The 22,979-nt window shown below is 43.6% G+C and overlaps 1 protein-coding gene across 17 annotated transcripts in view; it reads left to right on the plus strand.

Annotated features, from left to right (window-relative positions):
• Positions 1–22,132, plus strand: part of TMC5 (transmembrane channel like 5) — a 63,644-nt gene extending 41,512 nt beyond the window's left edge. For 8 of the 17 annotated variants that reach the window (XM_065558907.1, XM_065558905.1, XM_005307202.5 and 5 more), the window contains 13 exons: positions 2,138–2,293; positions 2,812–2,975; positions 3,570–3,648; positions 4,228–4,325; positions 4,712–4,807; positions 7,689–7,764; positions 8,788–8,921; positions 10,721–10,894; positions 12,876–12,954; positions 15,684–15,770; positions 19,892–19,993; positions 20,335–20,377; positions 21,348–22,132. In XM_065558907.1, the coding sequence (XP_065414979.1) occupies positions 2,138–2,293; positions 2,812–2,975; positions 3,570–3,648; positions 4,228–4,325; positions 4,712–4,807; positions 7,689–7,764; positions 8,788–8,921; positions 10,721–10,894; positions 12,876–12,954; positions 15,684–15,770; positions 19,892–19,993; positions 20,335–20,377; positions 21,348–21,463 (1,404 nt within the window). In that variant the 3' untranslated portion in view covers positions 21,464–22,132. Of the gene's footprint in view, positions 1–2,137; positions 2,294–2,811; positions 2,976–3,569; positions 3,649–4,227; positions 4,326–4,711; positions 4,808–7,688; positions 7,765–8,787; positions 8,922–10,720; positions 10,895–12,875; positions 12,955–15,683; positions 15,771–16,952; positions 17,245–19,891; positions 19,994–20,334; positions 20,378–21,347 lie in introns of those variants that run through there. The other 9 variants (XM_065558909.1, XM_065558912.1, XM_065558910.1 and 6 more) reach the window with 4 other exon arrangements.
• Positions 22,133–22,979: the final 847 nt, after the last annotated feature.

A 22,979-nucleotide genomic window follows, 5' to 3' on the forward strand; every position in this document is an offset into this window, starting at 1 on the left:
CTAGCTCCTTCTTTTTTGTCCTGGCAGTTGAATCTCTACAACTGTGGCATGAATATTTGCCCAGCTCTATTTTTTTTTCAGACCTGCAGCCAAACAGTGGCCTTTAGCTAGAAGGTGGGGGGAACACACTGCTCTTTGCCTGGCATTATCTAGCATACTGCTGATTTAACTGAGATTATTTCCATATAACATGCTTCTCTCCCTCATTGTGGCATATCCTATACGGCTGTGCACATGAACGAACGGTGCCTTGCCCCTAGCTCATGTTTTTTCCTTTATTTTTGGCCTTTTTTATCATTGTGAGTTTGGTTTTCTTGGTATTGGATCACTTAGGTAGTAAGGCACCGTTGGGAGCTGTAGCCCTAACTATGAAGTATGATGAAACTTGTACAAGAGACTGCCCCAAACATAGTGAGTACAATTGTGCTGCCTGCACTAAGGGCTTGTCTTCACTACCGGGGTAAGTCGACCTAAGTTACGCTACTCCAGCTATGTGAATAATGTAGCTGGATTCGACATAGCTTAGATCAACTTACCCCAGTGTCTTCACTGTGCTGCGTCGATGGGAGATGCTCTCCAGTCGACTTCCCTTACTCTTCTAAGAGAGATGGAGTACTGGAGAGCGCTCTGCTGTTGATCTAGTGGGTCTTCACTCGACCCACTAAATCGATCCCTGCTGTATCCATTGCAGCAGCATCAATCTTCCCATAGTGGAGACCAGCCCTAAGAGATCACCTGTATTCTATCCCTTGAGTGGTCACTTAGGACAGGTGTGGAGAGAGCACTGGCCTGGGATTTATGAGACCTGGTGTGACCAAGGTACTGGGGGCCACCCTGATATTACTCAATTAGGGAAAACTGCAAAGAATGTGGCAGACAGTCCCCAAAGCTAGTGGATGTCCCAATGCTTAGAGTTACCAAACTAACATAAAACAGCTTCCACAATACCTCACTGGTTGCACAGAAGCCAAAACACAGTTCCCTTATAGCAACCCAGCCTTGGGCTTCCACCCAGACACCCAAATCAGATATGCTGAAGATTACTGAAAATCTTATTCATCATATAAGAAAGTTCTACCAATCCTAAAGGATTTGACACATTACCTCCCAAGTTAATGAATATTTCAGATTTTACCCAAATACACGCTGACAGCCAATTCTTATTAACTAAATTGAAATGTATTAAAAAAAAGCAAAGAGAGAGAGTATTGGTTAAAAGATCAGTATTACATACAGACATGAGTACAATTCTAAGTTCAGTTTTATAGTAGAGATGGTGAGCTTTATAGCTGCAAAAAGTTCTTTCAGACTTATTCCATAGGTTATAGTCCAATGTTCATATTCCGGGTGATCCAGGTGGGACTGGAGATCTCAGTTTTATGACTTAAGCGTCCCCTGCTTAAAGCATCAGGCAGATCTGAAATGAAATAATCAGATCCCAAGAGTCTTTTATACAGTTTTCTACCAGCCTCTTGACCTGGGAGAACAATAGGCTTTTGATGTAACCTTCTGCTTCCCAAACGTCATGGGTAATTAACTACATGGATTAACATAAAGTAATTTATCCATTAAGCAGTTTATCACAAACTTTAAAGAGACATATAGACAATGACATTATTTCACCCAAGATTCATCTAAATGTTAATATTCCCTTTTGATCTCTGAATCAGTAGCTATAGTAATAGACAGGAACTGTCTGTTTACATGGCTAACATCTAAGAAGATATAAGTAAATGCATACAATTAGTATTAGTAACAATACAAGTTTGCATTTCAAAGTTCTAGCCTATCTAAGATGCAGTGGCCCTAATTAACATTTACATACTTTTCTAACATGTCTCTAAACGTTGAATCTGCATCAATTAGCCTGCGAGCTGCTTAACCCTTTCTGGCCATGTGTCAAACCTGAGTTCTATTCCTGGCTTGGCCACTAGTCTGCTGGGAAATGTTGGACATGTCACTGCCCCTCTCTATGCCTCAGTTTCCCCATTTATAAAATGTGGGTAATGATACTAACAACCTTTGTAAATGACTTTGAGATCTATTGCTCAATAGCACTAGGTAAGAGCTAGATGTTGTTGTTGTTGTTATATTATTGACTAAGGCCTATGCTTAATTAGCAAGTGTTTGATTGCAGGAATCCCTGTCTGAAGTGACCCTCGAGGTACTGAACCTTTCTCTAAAGCAGAAAATTGCTCGTATCGCTATTCATCTGGTGGTTTGGGTGGCTTCCTTGGGAATAGCAGCTGCTTGTTGTGCTGGTGTTTACTTCCTCTCAAGAAATGAACTACAGGTAAGGACAAGGTTTGGTAAACTGCTACCCTGGAAACACAGGCTTCAACATTGGTATGCTGGACTCTTGAGTGCTAATGACAATTCATGATTAAGGCTTGAAAGACAATAAGGCATCATAGGTGTTGCTTCTGCTAATAGGCTCATATAACCTTCCATAACTTAATACTAGTTTAAATAATCAAGGCCTAGTAGGCAGCAGGAAGAATTGCTTAGTTCGGATTCCAGTAGCCTTATTCTGCTAGGTACTACAAAGAAAAACAATGAAAAGACAGAAAATGCTGTCTGGTGCACTCTAAGCCCCCAGTACTGCACTTGGATCTGCGAGTGCCCTCCCCTTGCCTGTGTGGGTACAGAGGTCCATCCTAGCAGGACTGGGCATATGAAAGCATGATAGCATAGGTTAAATGCAGAGCCGTGACTCTCCAAGAGAATGCAGGCATCGCAGTGTACAAACTGTTCCACAAAGACAATTCTGAGGGGAGGCTCTCTTATGCTTTATTTTTCTTTCCCTTTAAGCTCCTGGAAGGTAACAAAAGTGAGCTGGAAAACGAGGCTGCCACGCTAGTGCTGCCCATTGTTGTGTCTCTCCTCAACCTCCTCATCCCCTTCTGCTTTGCCTTGTTTGGACTCATAGAGAAATTCCAGTATCCCAGACATCAGCTCTACACCACTATTATCAGGTATCCAGTGCCATCCTCTCCTAGTTAGCCGCACGAGCTGCCTGAAGCTGCTGCACTTTTTCTGTCAACGGTAAGGCCCATGACGAAAGAGTACTGAAAGCAGCAGCCTGCTATGCATCAGGGCAGTTGCTCCATTCAAAGGACTTGTGACTCCACCTCTAATGCTGCCTGTTATGTACTTGGAGCTCGCTACAGTGCCACAGCCTCAGTGGAGGCAAGTGCATTGTTTCCCTCTCTTTCAAGCATATCCTGATACACTGGGCTTTGCTCAGCCTGTGGTGCAGACCCCAGTGTGGGAAAGATGGAAAATGGAGGGACGGTTGGTTACAGCAATACAAAGTACCATCATCCCTGCTCCACCGAGAGTGTCTTCTAAAGCTGGCCAAGTGGAGCTGCACTCTACTTTAAAGCTGACATCCCTAGTGTAGGACAATGTGCAAATACTGCTGCCTTTCTCCCACATGGAATGTCACACATCTCACTGGCAAGGTGTTTCACAGAATCAAATGCATTAGAAAGGAGTGATGTGCAACCGATGTCACATCCCTCCATGTTTGTTTAACAGGAATCAATATAGTTACTTCTTCTTTGTAGGAATGTTTGTCTGAAAATATCAATAATTGGAATCCTCTGCTACTATTGGCTTAACGATGTGGCTACGTCAGAGAAAGAGGTAAAGTTCTAATCACTCGTGTGTACAAATCTTTGCCATAAAACACATGGTCAGGAATTAGCCTTAAACCACTTTCATAATATTTTGTCTAAACATCAGGAAATATGTGATCAGTGGAGGAAAAGGTGTGTGAAAGGGAACAGACTGTTGGGATGAAATTTGCCCCAGTGCAGAGGGCTATATGTGGCCTCTTAAGAGGGGGAAGGAATTGTGGCCTTGACATTCTTCAGCTGGATCCAGGAATCTTTGGAGAAACAACTGTTGTGAGGAAAAAATGTCAGAGTATGACATTATTCATCCAGCTTAGGTCAGTGCTAGCTATAGCTCACTGTATAGACAGAGACAATGATGAATTCCATTGTACTGGATCTGAGCACATTTTTGAGCTCTATCCTCACTGGAGTTGTTTTGGGAGGCTGTCTGAGGGGGAGGGAAACTAGAGTGAACAACGGTCTGAGCTACAGCCTCCTGAAATTTTTCCGTTTGTCTTTCAATGAGCTTTGGATCAGGGTCCAGAAGTTCATACATTAGACAGAGAGATTTGAATTAAATACACCCTTTATTTTGCTCTCTTAAAAGTGCTGGGAAAGCCTAGTTGGCCAAGAAATCTACCGTCTCATTGTGATTGACTTCATATTTTGCTTGCTTGGTTCTTTCTTTGGAGAATTTGTACGAAGGTGAGTGTGATTTCTAGATTACATCGTTACTGATTTGATGGCAACATTTTAAATTAATGCTCAGTTTGTACCCGTTATCTCATAGAGAAGTATTTTTACATTTAAATTTTAGCTGCTTCATCCTATATAGCATAACTCTTGGCTCAAATGAAAAATGTTCTTTGGCTTCTGTCATCCATGCAGCATATTCATGAACATCAGTATTTTGTCAAATACAGATATGTGCTTATTCTTCCATTTGCTGCCTAACTGACAAACGGTGCACACTTTTTCATAATACACCATTAATATAAATCCACATATAGTTAGTCATTGTTACTTATATGCAGGAGTTTCCTTTAAAGATTGTTGCAGTTCTATAGTTCATGATTTTGTGTCATTTTCAGAATCATTGGAACTAAATGTTGCAAAAAACTTGGAGTGCCAGAATTTGATATTGCACGAAATGTTTTAGACTTGATCTACACACAGACTTTGGCCTGGTAAGTGATGAGTTTTCATTCATACCTGCTGTAAAATATTAGTATTTATTCCTATAGAGCCACTATGAAAAACAGCCTGATGATGATGTTTGCGACAGATAAGGATATGGCAGGAAATTGCCCTGGGAGACCTCATTGAATTAAGTTTAAGTAGCTTAGTGTTCATTGTATTAAATGAATGATTGATCTATTATTGTGGGCTGGGATTGTATGTAACCTAGTCTTTTGAAGCTATACCCTGTTTCCTGATTACTCTCCCAGAATGTCATGATCAAAGGCCCAAGCTGTATAAAGGAAGGATTGACCTATTCCTGGCTCGGCTAGTTCTGAGCTAAGGCCGCTATGAACTTGTAACCACAGGAAAACCTTGGTGGGGTTTGAAGGACTGACTTTTACCAGAGCCGCTGTTGGAGTTAATGAATGGGGATGATCTCTCTCTGGGGAGGGCGGAGGGTAAAGCTTATTAGCATGTGTGTAGACTCCTTTATTGTTTTTAATATGTTTTTTCTGTAATGCTTTCACCTTAAGAATAAGTGTGTTTTGCTTATAAAGAGCTGTGTGGTAACCTGTAACTGCTGGCAATAAACTGGTCACAGCTTTCAGCAAGAAAGCAAAGCACAGACTGAGGCCTGTTTAGTAGGGTTACCATATTTAAAAAATAAAAAAAGAGGACACTCCACGGTGCCCTGGCCCCACCCCTTTCCCACCCCCAGCCCCGCCCCAACTCCACCCATTCCCTGCCCCTTCCCCAAAGTCCCCGCCCTAACTCCCCCTCCTCCCTCCCAGCCACACGAAAAGGGCTGCCCGAGTGCTACCAGCTTCACGGTTTGCCGGGCAGCCCCCAGACCCTGCACCCCCGGCCGGCGCCTCCCCAGCGCAGCTGGAGCCCGGGAGGGGGGAAATGCCCAGCCGGGGGCGCAGGGTCTGGAGGCTGCCCGGCAAACCATGTAGCCGGTAGCGCTCGGACTTTGGGCAGCCCCCATGCCTCCGGACCCTGCGCCCCCAGCCGGGCACTTCCCCTCCCGGGCTCCGGCTGCTGTGCTCCCTGAACTCCTGGGCTCTGTAAGCGCCGAGCTGCCCAAGCGCTACCGGCTTCGGGCAGCCCCCATGCCTCTGGACCCTGCGCCCCCGGAGCCCGGGAGGGGAAGTGCCCGGCCGGCGGCTGGGGACCGGAGGCATGGGGGCTGCCCGAAGCCAGTAGCGCTCGGGCAGCTCGGCTTTAAACAGAGCCAAACAGTCAGGGGAGGAGCAGAGCAGCTGGAGCCCGGGAGGGGAAGTGCCCGGCCGGTATTTTTCCCGGACATGTTCGGCTTTTTGGCAGTTCCCCCCGGACGGGGGTTTGATTACCAAAAAGCCGGACATGTCCGGGAAAAAACGGACGTACGGTAACCCTACTGTTTAGGCAGTCTGACTTGCTAGGAATAATACAGGGTAGGCAAAGGACTGTGCAGTCTGGATAAATGCCAGTCAGGAGGGAGAGAGACATGGGTCTCGGCCCAAGAGAGGTGACGGCTGGGAGCCCAGAGCGGGTCCCTTGGTGAACCACGGAGAGGGAATACAGATGCATTTGCCTGAACTGTGACCACATTTACAAGTGCTTGGCTACCACAATGGTAAGAATGGTATAAAAACCGTGATAGAAAGACATTTTAACCTACCTTTTCTTAAAATTGTAACTTAAAGACACACCCATCCCCTGTTTTTTGTCATTCCCCACTCTGCAGAACATGGGGGGGGGTGCTGCAGTACCCCCAGGTTTTATGCGGGGCCACTGGCCCTGCGCCCCGCTCCCCAGCCGCTGACTCTGAGCAAAAACCTGGGGGTGCTTCCTGTGCCTATGCCCTGGGCCGGCCCTCCGCCCGCACTCCGCTCCCCAACCCTTCACCTCACCTGGGGCTCGGGTCCTGGCTGCTGGACCTACTCTCCAGCTGCTGGCCCAGCCCCCGGGGCCCCACGCCCAGCCCCACCCCCTGCTCCCAGGTCTTCGCTCCCGGGGCCTGCCTCACTCCTGGCCCCGCACCTGGGGCTCTGTTCCTGGGGCCCTGGATGTCGGCCCTGCTCCCTGGCCACTGGTCCCATGCCAAGGGCCCCGCACCTGGACCCCCACTTCTAGGGCTCCACTCCAGGGGCCCCACACCTATCCCCACAGCTGGGGCTCTGCTCTTTGCCCTGCACGTGGGGTCCTGACTGCTGGCCCCTGCCCAGGGCTCCACTCCTGGCCCCACGCCTGCCCCCAGCTGTGGCCTCAGCTCCCTTATCCTTTCCGCACCCCCCTCCCCCTTCCCGGAGACACAGCTCTACTCTCAGCCCTCAGTGAGGGAGGCAGGGAGAAGAGGTAAGGGGGCTGGCTTTCAGCACCCCCACTACTAAAAATGTTCCAGCGCCACCGCTACAGAATTGAAGTAAAATTAATAACAGTGATTTTATGCAGGACCTGCACAAAGTAGTCTTCTTTCTGGCCACAACTGAAAACTGGGGGGTGGAAGGAGGTTGTAGGAAGGAGCATCCTGGGTCTTTGATATTATGTCTTACTTCCCTTCTGAAGTAGCATCACTATCGAAGCTTTTCTACTATCAAATGGTGTTAGCAACAAGTTGGGAAGGAGACTGTCCGATGAGCGACAGGATAAGGAAGGAAATTGTTTTCCAAATTCTAAAAGAATATTGCAAATGTTTTGCTTTATTTTTAAGTATAATTTTTAAAAGGTTAATTTACCTATAACAAGTTTTACTTATTGTTACATTTAACAATATTAATATTATAATAACTTTATCCAAATATAGTCTGATATATTCTATTTTCATACCATGCAGTAAAAACCAAAGACTGAGTTTTCATATGTTTTTGGACTCTTTCTCCCCTACATTTTTTTTTCTTGTAGGATTGGCATCTTCTTCGCACCTTTAATGCCAGCCATGCAGATTATATCATTTTTTATAATATTTTATGTAAAAAAGGTAAGGAGCTTTATATTTTCTCTTCTTCAAGAACCATGAACCCTAACTAGTCCAACATCTCAGCAAGAGCACATTCTTACCTGAGTTTTCAGGAGCAAGGTGGAAGCTTCAGCTTCTTGAAACATGGATCATTACTGTCAGGAGCCTTGAATGATACTGTATCTATGTCCTGCCTCTACAGAAAAAGTTCTTCGGGGGACAAAAAGAGAGGTTAAGGGCAAAATTTATCAGGTGCAGAGAATGAAGTAGTGAAATGAAAGTGTGGGTGGGTGTGAGTGACACCCACCCACACACACACACACCAGCCAAAACCAGAAGTCCCCCCCATTGTTGTATGCATGACTGTACTATTTTCAATAATTGAACACTTAGACTGTGTCTACCCTATGAGTGCTACTGCTGCAGCTGTGATGCTGTAATGTATCCTACATTGACAGAAAGGGTTTTTCTGTTGATTTGTAGCTAATCCACCTCCCCAAGCGGTAGTAGCGAGATCAATGGAAGAAATGTTCCATTGACCTAGCCACATCTAGACCAGTGGGCGAGGTTAGCTTAACTATGACGCTCAAGGGTATGCATTTTTTCACACCCCTGAGCAATGTAGCTAAATTGATCTTAATTGTAAGTATAGACCAGGCCTGAGTCTACTGCCATAGCATATAGGAGAAGTTGACTTCTGCTGAGTTCTTCTCAAACTCAACAAATATTAAATGTTTTGTGGTCTTGAAAGTAGAATTGTACCATTGATCAAAACTCCCTTGAACCTTGGGGTTCAGGTGAAATGCCCCCTAGTCTGGTTTTCAAAATCCTGACCAACAGAATCCAGTTTTGCCTCTCACTATTTGAAAGGCTGTACTTTATAATGATGTAGTATGTTTGTTGCTGGAAGTGCTGTTTGGAAACTGTTGATGAATGCTATTCCTATGAATTTGCTAGCAATTTCAACTGGATTGAGTGAAACACAGTTATTTAAGTGGCATGTAACACAACTCCATCTGTGTGTGTGTGCATCTTTTTTTAAAGGTCAGTCTGATGAGGAATTGTCAACCACCTCGCAAAGTCTGGAGAGCTTCTCAGATGACAACACTCTTCATTTTTCTGCTGTTTTTCCCTTCCTTTACTGGAGTCCTGTCTGTAATGGCGGTCACTATCTGGAGGTAGGAAAGAGCATCAGCATTCAGTCTTCACTATCTCTAAACTGAATTACACCTTAATCAGAAACCAAGCAGGGATATTTCAATACATACTAAAGAGAAATCTGCATTGTCTTCCACTGAAAGGTTTCCAGTGTTGCTCATAAACTGTTCAGGACTCTAAAGAACACTACTGCAAACTCATGGACTTTAAGTTAATCTCTTGAAAGCTGTGCTCAACTATTGAAAGAGAGTGGAATTGAGACTGTGCGGCTCCCCCCAAAGATCTGAGGGATGAGAAGGAAGCAGAGGAAGGGTGGTACTGGCCTGTGACATGGGTAACCCAGGTTCCTTTCTTTCCTCTGCCACAGACTTCCTGTGTGATTTCAGGCAAGTCACATGGTGTCCCTTTGCCTCAGGTTCCCCATCTGTAAAATGAGAGAGAGTAGAATTTCCCTGCTTCACAACATAGTGTGAGGATAAATGCTCTAAAGACTGTGTGAGGCGCTCGGATACTATAGTAATGGGAGCCATATAGGTATGATAGATAGAAGCTGCTATTCCTGTTTGTCCATTTTCCTTACATTCACTTCTGCTCTCCCACCTGGAGGAACAAAAGGCGGCCCAAGAAACAATGCAAGATGTATGGAGGCAGAAAACTTTTATAAGAAAAATCAGATGAGTTGCAAACCTCTGTTTGGCGGCTTGAGTTTGGTTTGGTTATTAAATGAAACATTTGCTGTGACAGTCTGGCTCTCCCTCCTCTCTTTCTCTCAGAAGTTTCTGTGACAAACCCATTTCCTCTTCTCTCTTGCACCCAATACAGCAGCCTCGCTTGCTAGCTACCAAAAAGTGACTTAAGATCAAGGGCAGGCCCAGAAATCAGGGTTCAAGTGGGATGTTTCCTAGTAGATCTTCATAAACACTGGGAGGTTTCACTCAATTCAGATTTGCATGGCTTGGCTCCATTCCAGTCTCTGCAAACCAAACCTTCCACCTTATCACAAACAGAAACCTTTATTAACCTACCTCATGAATGCTAAGACCTTTTTATTTTTAGTCTGAAAATTACTGCTTTTGCTAGGGGCTGAGTCACATCCTGTTTTTACCAAAAATCTTATCTGAATATTCTTCTACAAAAATGGGGCGGAAAAACAAGGTGGTGGTGGTGTGGTTTTTAAGCATGCATGATGCATCTATAAAAGCAATGGTTTTTTACATTCATAAGTTTACTGCAAAATCTATGTAGCCTCTACTATGGCAATTAACTTGTTATAACTAGCTAGAGATTGGCACCTGAAAGGCAGTGCTGCCCACTGCTCTACTGTGAGAGGGTCTTGTGTCCAGGGTCAGCGCAACCCATTTGTCGACCTAGGTGGTCGCCTAGGGCACTGGCATTTGGGCGGTGGCGACCACGGCGGCCGAACATCTGGCCGCCACGGTCATCATTGGTATTTCGGGGCAGGATCTTCCGCCGCCTCTGTCGGGGGCGCCATTTTGGGAGCCTGGCCTTCCGCCACCTAGGGCGACAAAAAGTGTGCCGGCGCTCCTGCTTGTGTGTCTGCTCGGATAGTCAACTGGGCCCATGCTATCAGCCAGGGACTCATCAGTGTAAAAACTTAAACACAGACATGGAGCAAGCCCTCTGTCAGTTAAGATTTGCTCAGGCAGTTACACTTCAGTGAGTTGAACTGTATGCAGTCTCCCAAGAAGACCTAGTATTCTGTGGCAACGGGTGTAACTAACCCAAGAGTGAGGGTACAGAGGCCCAGGGGAAATGAACTAGCACTTTTTAAAAAATATACTTTGTCTTGTTTTTCCAGGCTGACGCCTTCTAAACAGTGTGGTCCGTTCCAAGGCTTGACTTCCATAATTCATGCCGTTTCTGGGTGGATACACATATTGGACAGCTATTCCAGCTCGAAATGGGTGGTGTGGATTTATCGTAACTTAATTGGAAGCGTGCATTTCTTCTTCATCCTCACTGTCATTGTCCTGTAAGTGTCCATAAATGAAACTGGGGCGGGGGGAGAAAGTGAGGGAAACTTCTTCATGAGGCGTTCATTCTCTCTGATGAAAACGCAAAGGAAACTTTAAAACTTAATTGGTGGAAACAATAAATATATTGGAATTTAGTGAGAATTTGTGATATGTGAATAGAGAAACAAAGACAATTTGCTCCTTTTTATATGAGGTGCTCAGAGCTCTTTACAAAGCAGCCTCACACTAGCCCTATGAGAGACCGTTCTGCAAGTACACCCACTTTATTGGGTATCCAGATTTACAAAGCCTCTTCCCACTAGTGCATTTACAACTTACAAAATAAGCAAATCATCTTGGATACAACTGATAGGATAGTTTGTTCTTCCTGTTTGAAAGGTAAGCAAATCGATAAGTAAAGGGGGCAGATTTTCAAAGGCACAATTGACAGGCCGGGTCTACACTAGGAACTTTTGCCAGTATAGTAATGTTGATTAGAGGGTGATTTATTTTTGGTGACATTTTTATACCAGCAAAAACCCTAGTGTAGATGCAATTATGGGTGTCAGGGGAAGGGGGGTCCTTTTGCTAGCATAGCTTCTTTTGTTTAGAGGAACTAGTATAGGCTATGCCGGTATAGACTGTCTATTGACTAGGAGGGTTTGTTGGGGTAGCTGGAACCGGTAAACTTTTTCTAGGCTGTGGGCTAGCCAACACTGCAAAGCCTTTAGTGACAGAGATGCAGCTTATATTAACAAAAGGGGAGGGATAGCTCAGTGGTTTGAGCATTGGCCTGCTAAACCCAGGGTTGTGAGTTCAATCCTTGAGGAGGCCATTTAGGGATCCGGGGCAAAAATCTGTCAGGGGATTGGTCCTGCTTTGAGCAGAGGGTTGGACTAGATGACCTCCTGAGGTCCCTTCCAACCCTGATATTCTATGATTCTATGAAAAGGAGTTCATTTGCTGATATAAGCTGGGTTTTGCTGGCAGAGCTATGTCAGTTAGGGGTGTGATTCCCCTCCCCCCATCCCATCATCTCCACACGCTGTCAACCAACGTAGCTACGCCAGCAAAACTTTGTAGTGTAGACCTGGTCTACATCTACACTACAGACTTTTGCTGGTATAGCTATGTCAGTCAGGGGTGTGATTTGTGACCAGCATAGCCTGTGCCAGAAGAAAACCCTATTGTAGGTGCAATTATACCAGCAACACTGTGCTTTTTACCTGAAACGCTTGGTTAACTGCTGTACCAGAACAAAGCATGGGTAGGTTGGTATAGCTGCATCGGCATTAGGAGCCCTTTGCTATTTTATACTGGCATTCCTATATACCAGCAAAGCACTTCTAGTGTAGACATGGCCCTGGTATAGACCTGGCTTTGGCATGTAATTCCCATTGGCACCTAACTGCCATTTGTGCCTTTGAAAAGCTCTCCCAAAGCAGTTATGGGTTTTGCCCAAGACTCCAGAAATCAGCAGGAAAATTGGGAATAGTAGATGAGTCATTGCTCCCAGTCTCATAGTCCAATCACAATCCCTTCTAAGAGTCAAATCCTGATCCCATAAAAATCAATAACAAAACTCCAAGAGATTCCAGTGGAACCAGGATTTGCCTCTATGTGATAGTTATTAAGGTTCATTAATTGGCAGGGGAAGGGGAGGGACAGTGCCAACAACTGGTACAAGGTTGGTTGAAAACAATGGATTCCTGTCCAGAACTAAAAGGTACCTTGTGGTGTTGACCTGCCTGCCGTGTATTTGTGTAAGAGCCCATTGGGTCTTTCCCAATAGAACTTCTGACCCATTTAGTATTTGTCTGCCATTACTCATAAGTGGGACAAGGTGGGTGAGGTAATATCTTTTATAACAACACTGCATATTACTTATAAGTAATCACTGTGTAAAATGAACAAGAGCTCTTCTTTTTTGGCAGTGATTTGGAAGAGAAGCATCACCTGAATATAAATACTCACGTGCTGAACTTTCTTTTCTTTCAGAATTATCACATATCTTTACTGGCAAATAATAGAAGGAAGAAAGATAATGGTCAGACTCCTGCATGAGCAAATTATTAATGTAAGTTTGTTTTTCAGGTTTCTATTATTTAAAAAAAGACAGCAAACATGTTAGCTCGTTTCCTCATGTCCGTTGCATATGACGCTTGCACGCAGAGAGGTTTCCGTTTTGGCACAAGTGAGAAGAGGAAAATATCCTCGTAAACACACTTGACTAACCAATCCTGTTTGCAGTTTATTTTAAGGTTACACACAATTCCTCAGACATGTTATTTGAAGCAAGGAAATGGTTTGTTTTCCACAGGTCTGGTGTCAGATGGCTAGGTGTCAAGATATGGTACTTTCAGGAACTAGTAGTCTGATCTGGCTCTGCAAACTGTGTGTCTTTGTTAGATTTGGTTTCTAAATAGACAGAAATTGAATTGGTGGGTATAGCCTTTTCAGTGCAAATACCATTCCCATTAATGCTAATGCCTAAGAGGACAGTAAAACCTGGGTGTTGTAAAAAACACCACAGAGCAGTTGCTTTATTTTCTTTGTGAAAATAAAAGTACAATTAGTTTTACTTTCGTAAATATTATTTTTATGCTTTTTGCTTGGTATGTGTGAGGAGGGGTCTGAAGTTCATCATCCCAAAGGATTTTGTGACAATAAAGCCAGACTTAGAGCAGCACCTTGAGTTGTGTGAAAGTTTTGGGTCATGCGCCCCCATCCCTGAGACTCTTGGCTAAGCAGGATTTGGTTAGTCTGGAGAGCTGGCCAGCTTGCTAGGGAGAGGACAGGGGCTGCTAGAGCTGACTTGCTTTCTGAAGCTGGGACGTGGGGCCTATTTTCTGCATGTAAAGTCTGTGTAGAAGTCATCTTGGGTGAAATTCAGCAGTTTGCGATGGTCCTGTGTATGCTCCTTGGGCGCGAGAATAAGAATTGTCATGTGCCAGGGAGGTAGGCTCCATGCTGGCTCTGAATGTACTGATATGTGGGCACCACTGGATCTGTTCTAGTGGCCAAGACAACCCCAATGGAGGTAGAAAGAGCCAGCCTGTTGGCTAGAGTAGTGACTGCAGAGGGGCTGTACTGCAGGCTTCCTGTCTGTCTGTCTGCAGCTGGAGGAGATGATTTTATCTCTCCTCACCCTACCCTCCCGCTGCCACCTCCCCTGCAGGGTAGCTACATAGTCTGTTTAATCAGATTCCTGCAGGATTTGAGAATGTAACTATATGCATAACAACTCCCTCTTCTGCATTCTCTCAGCTGGCTTTGGGAAAACAAGTGCTTTAGACTGCATCTCTCCCTGCCTCCGCAGTAAATCTTTGGGGTTACAGCCTGTGACGGGTTCGGTCACAGAGACCCCCTTGGGACTGTCACCTGATGTGCTGAGATTACCTCTGAGCCCATTTTCCCTGCCAGCTTGGGACTCCAGAATCCTGTCTTGTTGAGCCAGACACACTAGCCTGCTGCAACACAGGCCCAGGTCTGGTCCATGCCCCCAAAGCTGCAGACTTTAGGTGACCTGATTAACAGTTTTTGGTTATCTCCAGCACCCGGACACCCAGCTCCCAATGGGATCCAAACCCCAAATAAATCTGTTTTACTCTCTATAAAGCTTATACAGGGTAAACTCATAAATTGTCCGCCCTCTATAACCCTGATAGAGAGATATACACAGCTGTTTGCTCCCCCAGGTATTAATCACTTACTCTGGGTTTATCAATAAACAAAAGTGATTTTATTATGTATAAAAAGTAGGATTTAAGTGGTTGCAAGTAATAATAGACAGAACAAAGTAAGTTACCAAGGAAAATAAAACAAAACACGCAAATCTAAGCCTAATACATTAAGAAACTGATTACAGATAATATCTCACCCTCACATGTTCCAAAAAGCTTCTTTCAAAGACTAGACTCCTTCCTATTCTGAGCCCAATTCTTTCCCCTGGCAATGTCCTTGTCAGTTCCAGCAGACATCTTAGGTGGAAATTAGGGGTTTTCTGATGACTGGAAGCTCCCTTTGTTTGGTTGCACCCCCTTTTATATCTTTGGCACAAGGCGGGAATCTTTTGTTTCTCTGGGTCCCCACCCCTCGTTATAAATGGAAAAGCACCAGGTTTAAGATGGATTCCAGTATCAGGTGACATGGTCACATGTCATTGTGAGACCCCCTCCATTCTTCCAGGGCTGGCAGGCACATATACAGGAAGGCTTGCTGGTAAATAAACCATTTACAGCCAATTGTCCTAGTCAATGGGAGCCGTCAAGATTCTAAACAACCATTAATGACCCAACTTTGCCTAATTACAATAGGACATCAGAGTTATACTTCATATTCCTAGCTTCAGATACAAGGATGATACATGCATACAAATAAGAGGAATATTCAGTAGGTTATAACCTTTATACTGATACCTTACAAGAGACCTTTTGCTTGAAGCATATTCCAGTTACATCATATTTACACTCATAAGCATATTTCCATAAAACATTATGGAGTGCAACGTCACACAGCCCATCTAGAGATAAGTTTTGACTAATGGAGTTAGAATAACTTGGGTCTTATCTACTCTGGGAAATTATTCTGCTATACATATGCCAGTCAATTTCTGTTATAGCTGTGCCAGTATAACTCTCTTGTGTGGACATGATATTCTGGAATAAATGTGATTTTATTCCACAATTATTCCACTTTGATTGTAATTGCTATCCTGGTCAATTTCCCTATCTAGACAAGCCCTGCGATTGCATTAGGAATAATATGCACATTCAAGTTAATAACATTCTTTTTTTTTTATTGTAGGAAGGAAAGGATAAAATGTTTTTACTTAATAAACTACGTGCACTGCAGACATCAAAACTAGACCCACCCAAAGGAGAACTGCAAGAGGTCAGTTCAAAGGCGTTGGTGTTTCTGTGTTATTCACATTCTTTAGATAAGTGATCACAAGGCCAGAAGGGAACACTATCTATGAAACAGGGAAAGATTAAGACTGAGATCTCAAAACTGGATACTCTCATGAAAAACCAACCTTCCACACAAACTTCCTCACGGATAGACTTTACAAAAACTAGACAAGCCATTTACAACACAAACTTTGCTTATCTATGAACTGCTGATTTTATAAATCAATCACCAATTGGGGGTACATCCACTCCAGTTGTTAACACCTTTGCAAAGGCTAGTCTGGACAATGCCAATGCACTTGTAATTTACCCAGGGGATCACCAAAAGGTAAACATCTCAAGTAAAAAGAAGAACAGGAGTACTTGTGGCACCTTAGAGACTAACAAATTTATTAGAGCATAAGCTTTCGTGGACTACAGCCCACTTCTTCAGTGGGCTGTAGTCCACGAAAGCTTATGCTCTAATAAATTTGTTAGTCTCTAAGGTGCCACAAGTACTCCTGTTCTTCTTTTTGCGGATACAGACTAACACGGCTGTTACTCTGAAATATCTCAAGTAAAGACAACCTCCCTGTTGGTGTTTACAAAGCCAAAGGAAAACCTTCCTAACATAGACGTGGTGTGACAGTCACAAAAGGGCTCATCCATTTTCAGGCCTCCTCTAGACTAGGGGAAAAGGTGCTTTCCCCTTCACCCCCAACTGTGTTAGGTCACAGGAGCTTATTACTCCACAGAAAACCCTATTCAACATGAATGTGGAGAGTTTTTTATATCTTAGGTCAAGGTTAGCCTGAAGTGGGGTTTTCAATCTTTAAATGAGCTCAGCAGAGCTAATTTGACTTGAAAAAAGGACCCTTTTTTCCTAGCCTAGACAAGGCCAAGGTAAGAGTCCGTCCCTGGAGCGGATTCAGCCCGGGAGAGTTGTTCTGATGTTGATATGCTACCCTGTGTTCCGCTGGTTGTGTATTGTCACTCAGTATCTTGCTGGGATAGATGGATGGAGCTCTGAAATAATTCCTGTCTAATTTCCTTCTACCATTGTGCTGGTCTCAAGTGCTGGTTAATCACATCCTGCATTCTCCCCTATCTTCAAAACTCTCCTCTGGGCTCTTTAATGCTAAGACCACTTGTTTCTCTGTTACAGCCATTCTGCTTTTCTTTACAGATTCCCCTCTCTTCCTACATCACCCCCCACAAAGCCACCTGAAAGAAAGGGAAGCAAGCTAAAAAAATAGTAAAAAAGGAAACAAAGGAAAAGAGCCCAAAGAGAGACAGAAGAAAATAAACTCTTTTTATCTCAGGAAGCTCAGTGCATCCAAATTATCAAGCAGCATAGACAGAGCAATTCTCAAGCCACAACTTCTAGCTCTGATGTCTTTCCTCTACAATGCACAATGCTCTTCTATTCCACCCAGTTGTTTGTATCTAAAGCAATAAAAGATTCTTGTGGTAACCGATGAATTGTCAGTGTAACTCTAGAGAGCCAAATATGCCAATCCAGAAAACAGGAGACAGACCACCAGCATAGCATAGTAGTAAGAGCAAGGAACTGGGAGCTGAGATCTGAATTCTATTTCTAACTTGCTGGGTGGCTTTGGGCAAGTAATGTACATCCATGCCTCAGTTTCCCCATCGGCAAATTGGGAGTTATGAGATTCACCTGCCTTTGAGATTATTTGACAAAGGGTTCTGTACAGTGCATGCCAAAAGCACTAGTGTTATTTCTCAGTATCTCCACGAGATGGAGACAGGAGCCAAATATAACTTTGTAGCACCCAATTCTTGAATAAAAGGCACTAATCTGCCTAAGCAGGCCTGTTCATGTTGTCTCCCAGACAGCTGGAGATGCCTGTCCCTAAGCTAATAAACTCAAAGCACTTTGGAGGACAGGATTAGAGTTCAAAATGACCTTGATAAATTACAGAATGGGTTTGAAGTCAACAGATTAAATTCAATGAAGACAAGTGCAAAGTATTACACCTAGGAAGAAAAAAATCAATTTGCCCAAGTACAAAATGGGGAATAATTGGCTAGGCAAGCAGTACTTCTCAAAAAGGATCTGAGGGTTGTAGTAGATCACAAATTGAATATGAGCCAACAATGTGATACAGGTGCAGAAAAGGCTAATATAATTCTTGGGTATATTAACAGGAGTGTCATATATGAGAAAAGAATAGGAGTACTTGTGGCACCTTAGAGACTAACAGATTTATTAGAGCATAAGCTTTCGTGGACTACAGCCCACTTCTTCGGATGCATATGCATGATATGCATCCGAAGAAGTGGGCTGTAGTCCACGAAAGCTTATGCTCTAATAAATCTGTTAGTCTCTAAGGTGCCACAAGTACTCCTGTTCTTTTTGCGGATACAGACTAACACGGCTGCTACTCTGAAACCTGTCATATATGAGAGGTAATTGATCTGCTCTATTTGGCACTGGTGTGGCCTCAGCTTGAGTATTGTGTCCAGTTTTTGTCACCACACTTTAAGAAAGATGTGGACAAATTGGAAAGAGTCCAGAGGAGAGCAACAAAAATGAGAAAAGGTTTAGAAAACCTGACCTACAAGGAAAGGTTTAAAAAAACTGGGTACGTTTAGTCCCGAGCAAAGAAAGCCAAGTGGGGGGGACCTGATAAGTCTTCAAATATGTTGAGGGCTGTTATAAAGAGGATGGTGACCGATTTGTTCTCCATGTCCACTGAAGGGAGGAGAAGAAGTAATGGCCTTAATCTGCACCAAGGGAGATTGTGGTGAGATATAGGGGAAAACTTTCTAACTATAAGGATTGTTAAATACTGGAATGGGGTATTAAGGGAGGTTGTGGAATCCCTGCCACTGGAGGGTTTTTCAGAGCAGGTTAGACAAACACCTGTGGGGGTGGTCTAAGTTTACTTGGTCCTGGTTTAGCGCAGGGGGCTGGATTAGATGACCTCTTGAGGTCCCCTTCAGTCCTGCAATTTCTATGATTCTATCAAATGTGTTGAGGGTTATTCTCTAACTTGTTATGGCAGGAATAGCCTCACTCAGTGCTTCACATAAGGAGATGGATTGTTTTTCTTTTCTCTCCCTAGTGCACTGTGCCTCTTGTTCCCATTAAAGTCCAATAGTGAAAATGCTACTGATTACTTTGGGGTAGGATTGAACTCTTTGTTGGGGCTGCCCTTTGCTTTCAGCATCCCATCTTTATGGATAGATTAGAGCTAATCAGGGATTGAATCCACCAAGATTTTTTTTTTTTTAGACCTTCTGAAAACATGTATGTCTGTTTGAGCTGGACAGCCCTGTCCCTGACAGATGTGTGTGCGCTTTCTTTATTATCCATATATGATAAAGACAGGGAACCCCACCCTTCTACTCCTCCAGAGCCGCTTTTCTCTTGTAGGCTGTATCTTGCTCTTCCTGATGTTTTTTTTTTTTAAGGCATCTAGTATTGATCAGCTCTGAGGTCAATAACATAAAAACACTGTCATGTGACCCTTTCTCCACCAAGAGGGATGCATAGGGCAACCCAGGAGTTGGATGGACCTCTTTGGATAAAAACAAGAATAGATGACACACCAAAGTCAAGTTGAACGTAATGCTTTTTGGAGACTTGGAAGATGTCTTTTTTTTTTTTTTTTTTAAATCACATCTCTGATGCTAGTTCTCCTAGTATTTCCAGCCAAGCTGAACCCAGGACATGTAGAAATCTAGCAAGGGACTCTGTTAAAATCTTATGACTGGCTGTGAGTTAATGTTCTCTGTTTGAGAGAAATGTGTGCACTTCAGGGTTAAATGAGCAATTGCAGTCAATGAGCACTGACTGGTGACAGGGCATCTGCCTACGTGAGCAGTCCTGGAGTGAGGATGTGAGCATATAGCCCTCCCTAACACCTAGACAAATTTTAATAGCTTCCAAAATATGCATTTGCCTGCGACCTAGCTAGCCCCCTTGCAAATGTAGGTGCCAAAACACACCGCAAGTGGAGTTGGGGGGAAAAGAGCGCTGAGAAACAGGCACATTTTACCTACGTACCTGGAGCTTGGGGTTGGAGGAACAGTATTCACAGAACAGCTACAGTCGTAGGTATGTACATATTGCTAATCTGACATGCTGTCTTCCAGAGGAGTTCATCTTCGTACCAGCCATCTAGACAAGCTGCTCTGCAAATGACAACCTCCCTAGAAAGGCCATTTGAGAGAAATGGAAGAGACTTCTATGCTGAGGTATGATAAGCCAGCCAAGAAGCGGGTCCGTCTACACTCTCCAGGGTACTTGTATGGAAGATAGTAGTTTTCGTGTGGATGTTGTGATGATAATAGGACCTCCGCAGTTTGCAGACACCATTATCCACCCACCTCAAAAACTATTTTTAATATAAAAATGTATCAAGAAAAGCTTTCAGAACAAAACCCAACTAGTTCTTCACAAAGCCACATAAGGTTGGCAGAAGCAAAGGATACATTTGTTTAAGTGATCTAAGTTTGCTTTTAAACATAAGGTAACAGTCATATTGGTGGAAAACATGGAAGTAAATATTCTGATTTACTGTGAATTTTGTTTTCAGTCCTCCTTTGATGGGATACCAGAAAAGACTGGCCTGTCTCCTGGTAAGTAATAACTCTCAACACAGAGAAAACAACTCGCAGAAGTTCAGCTCAGTAAGATTTTGAAATGCAGTAGGTCAAAGTACCATAATGACTACAGAATTCTGTCTTCCTCCGATGAAGGGCAGGAACAAATAATCAGATTAGGCCACTAAAGCCCAACATCTTCAGAAGCAGACATTGGGTTTTCATGCCTCAGTTTTTGAGTGCTCGACTATACGTCTTGAGCTCCACTAGGGTACACCCTTATCTCTACTTGATGTCAATGGGAGCTGTGTGAGCTTAGCGCCTCTGACACAGCTTGGGCCTGATTGTCAAACTGGGCATCCAAAATCAGTGGCTACTTTTGAAACGTGGCGGCAGACTTATGTGTACCTGAAAAGTGAATTCCTTGAAACAAATGAAACTCCATGTCCTCTTAGGGGAGTAGGCCTGGAGGGAATACTGTATCAGTAAGGGTTGTACTTCACTTTGCATTTGTTTCAAAGAGGGTTATTAAGGGTATGTCTACACTACCCGCTGAATCGTCAGGCAGCGATCGATCCAGCAGGGATCGATTTATCGCATCTAGACTAGATGCGATAAATCGACCCCCGAGTGCTCTCCCGTCGACTCCTGTACTCCAGCGCCGAGAGAGGCGCAGGCAGAGTCGACAGGGGTTGACTCACTGTAGTGAAGTCAATAACGTATGTGAATAACATAGCTGAATTTGACGTACTTAGATCGATTCCCCCCCTCCCCCCAGTGTAGACCAGGGCTTAGTGTGTACATGGTGGCCTAGAACATTCATACAGCTAGAAGCAAGACAGGCATGGAATCTCACACATGAGCTTGATCTGGCTTGCACACACATGTATCTTCCTTGTACTTGAGAGATGGTTTAATTTACCAGCATAGGCACTTTCTTACAAATGGAGGGCTAACATTGTTATATGTGCACTCACCAAGTCCATCTTACTTCCTTTGCTAAAAGCAGACGAAGAGGGACACCAACCAGGGATTTCTGAGACCCTGGCGCTGGCTCTGAGAGCCAGACAACAGGCTGAATGGGAAATGGAGGACGACGATGACGAGGACTTTAGACCATGAACTGTACGAAGCAATTATGCATACTATTTGCTAGAAGTACTTCTAGTAAACTTCACTGTTTTGCACTAATGGTTGGAAACCCATTGGAAATGACTGATTTTTTTCAAATAAGCAGCTAAGGAAAAAAATTAAAGCAAGAACACATCAGAAAATGCACTTTGTAAATTGCAGTTTAAATTTTATAATTTTATAGTAAATGCAAGGTATTATTTTGTTTAAGAAAAAATGAAATCTTGATAATAGCAGACCTCTCTAGCATCTCCTATGAAATCTCTTGCTGAAATACAGCAAATGACCATCATGGGTTAGGAAGGAATTTTTTATTGTATCGATGTAATGTGTGCCTAATGATAAATGCAAATTACAATTCTGGAACCCTTGATGGTAGTCCTATATCTGACTTGTTTTGATCTGGCTGTTCTTAGCTGTATTTTTTAAAAACAGAAATGAAGTATTAATAAAATAAAAAGGATTCTAGCCTATTTAAAACTATTTGTTAAAGTAAATTGTGACACAGATTGGTGAATATAAAACTGTGTGAACCCTACTGCTGTCAGCCTCTCTCTCTTCACAATTAAGATTACTCATCTTTTGAACCTTTTTTGACAGAGGTTAAAGCGTCATTTTAGAATGGCTATAATGTGATAAACTCTAATCTTGTTATCTGAATTGCGTTTTTTTGTGTATTTGTATTATGACTTCACACCACTTACACCAGCTTACCACAGAAATCCTTTTTCTTCATATTTGTGGCAATTCCAGCTGCCATCTGATACATGTTAAGCTACAAGCACAAATTGTAAACAAAGGGTCAATAGCACCTAGCTACTCCAGCATGCCTTGGAAATGTGTGTTGGGGATTTTATCAACGTGATTTTGGGCTGCATGGTGCACTGCTTCTTCTGTTGCAGCAGTCTTTGCCACCTGCAGGGCCCTAGCCCGGCTATGCTGTCCATCGCAATTTGGTTCTCATTTCTTAGATACTTTTAAATGTCTACCTTTGTCCTCTAGTTTTCCAACTGCTTTCCTAATTTAAGAATTGCCCTTCAGTGGGGTTACTGTTGTAACTTTCTCTGGGAATTGATTTATTTCTCCTGTTGTTGTCACTGTCATTTCACGTCTCCTGCTCAGCCCCCTCTTCTCAACTCATTCCCTGGGTTACATTTTTTGCTTTTTCTTTATATTTGTTTCCTACCTAACACAATAGCAGGAGTGTGCTTGAGGCTTCAGAAAAAAAGACAAATACCTTCCTCAAGGAGCTTACAATCTAAGCTAGCGCTGGAGAGACGCCACAGCTGAAGGTGTAGGAAGAGGATCGGGTTTACACAATGGAAGACTGAAGTACTGTGTTGCTAGTGTACATCTAGTGCTGGGGCCTGATGCATACATATTTAAGTCTAGGCTTTGTTTTGCAGTGGAGGAAGGTAACTCAGGAGTAGGGTCGGTACTTGAAGGCTATTCAAAAGAATGGGGCTTTTGAGGAGGGATGGGAAAGTATGGGCTGCATGGCACGCAT

Source organism: Chrysemys picta, chromosome 10 (assembly GCF_011386835.1).
Source record: "Chrysemys picta bellii isolate R12L10 chromosome 10, ASM1138683v2, whole genome shotgun sequence".
Lineage (NCBI taxonomy): Eukaryota > Metazoa > Chordata > Testudines > Emydidae > Chrysemys > Chrysemys picta.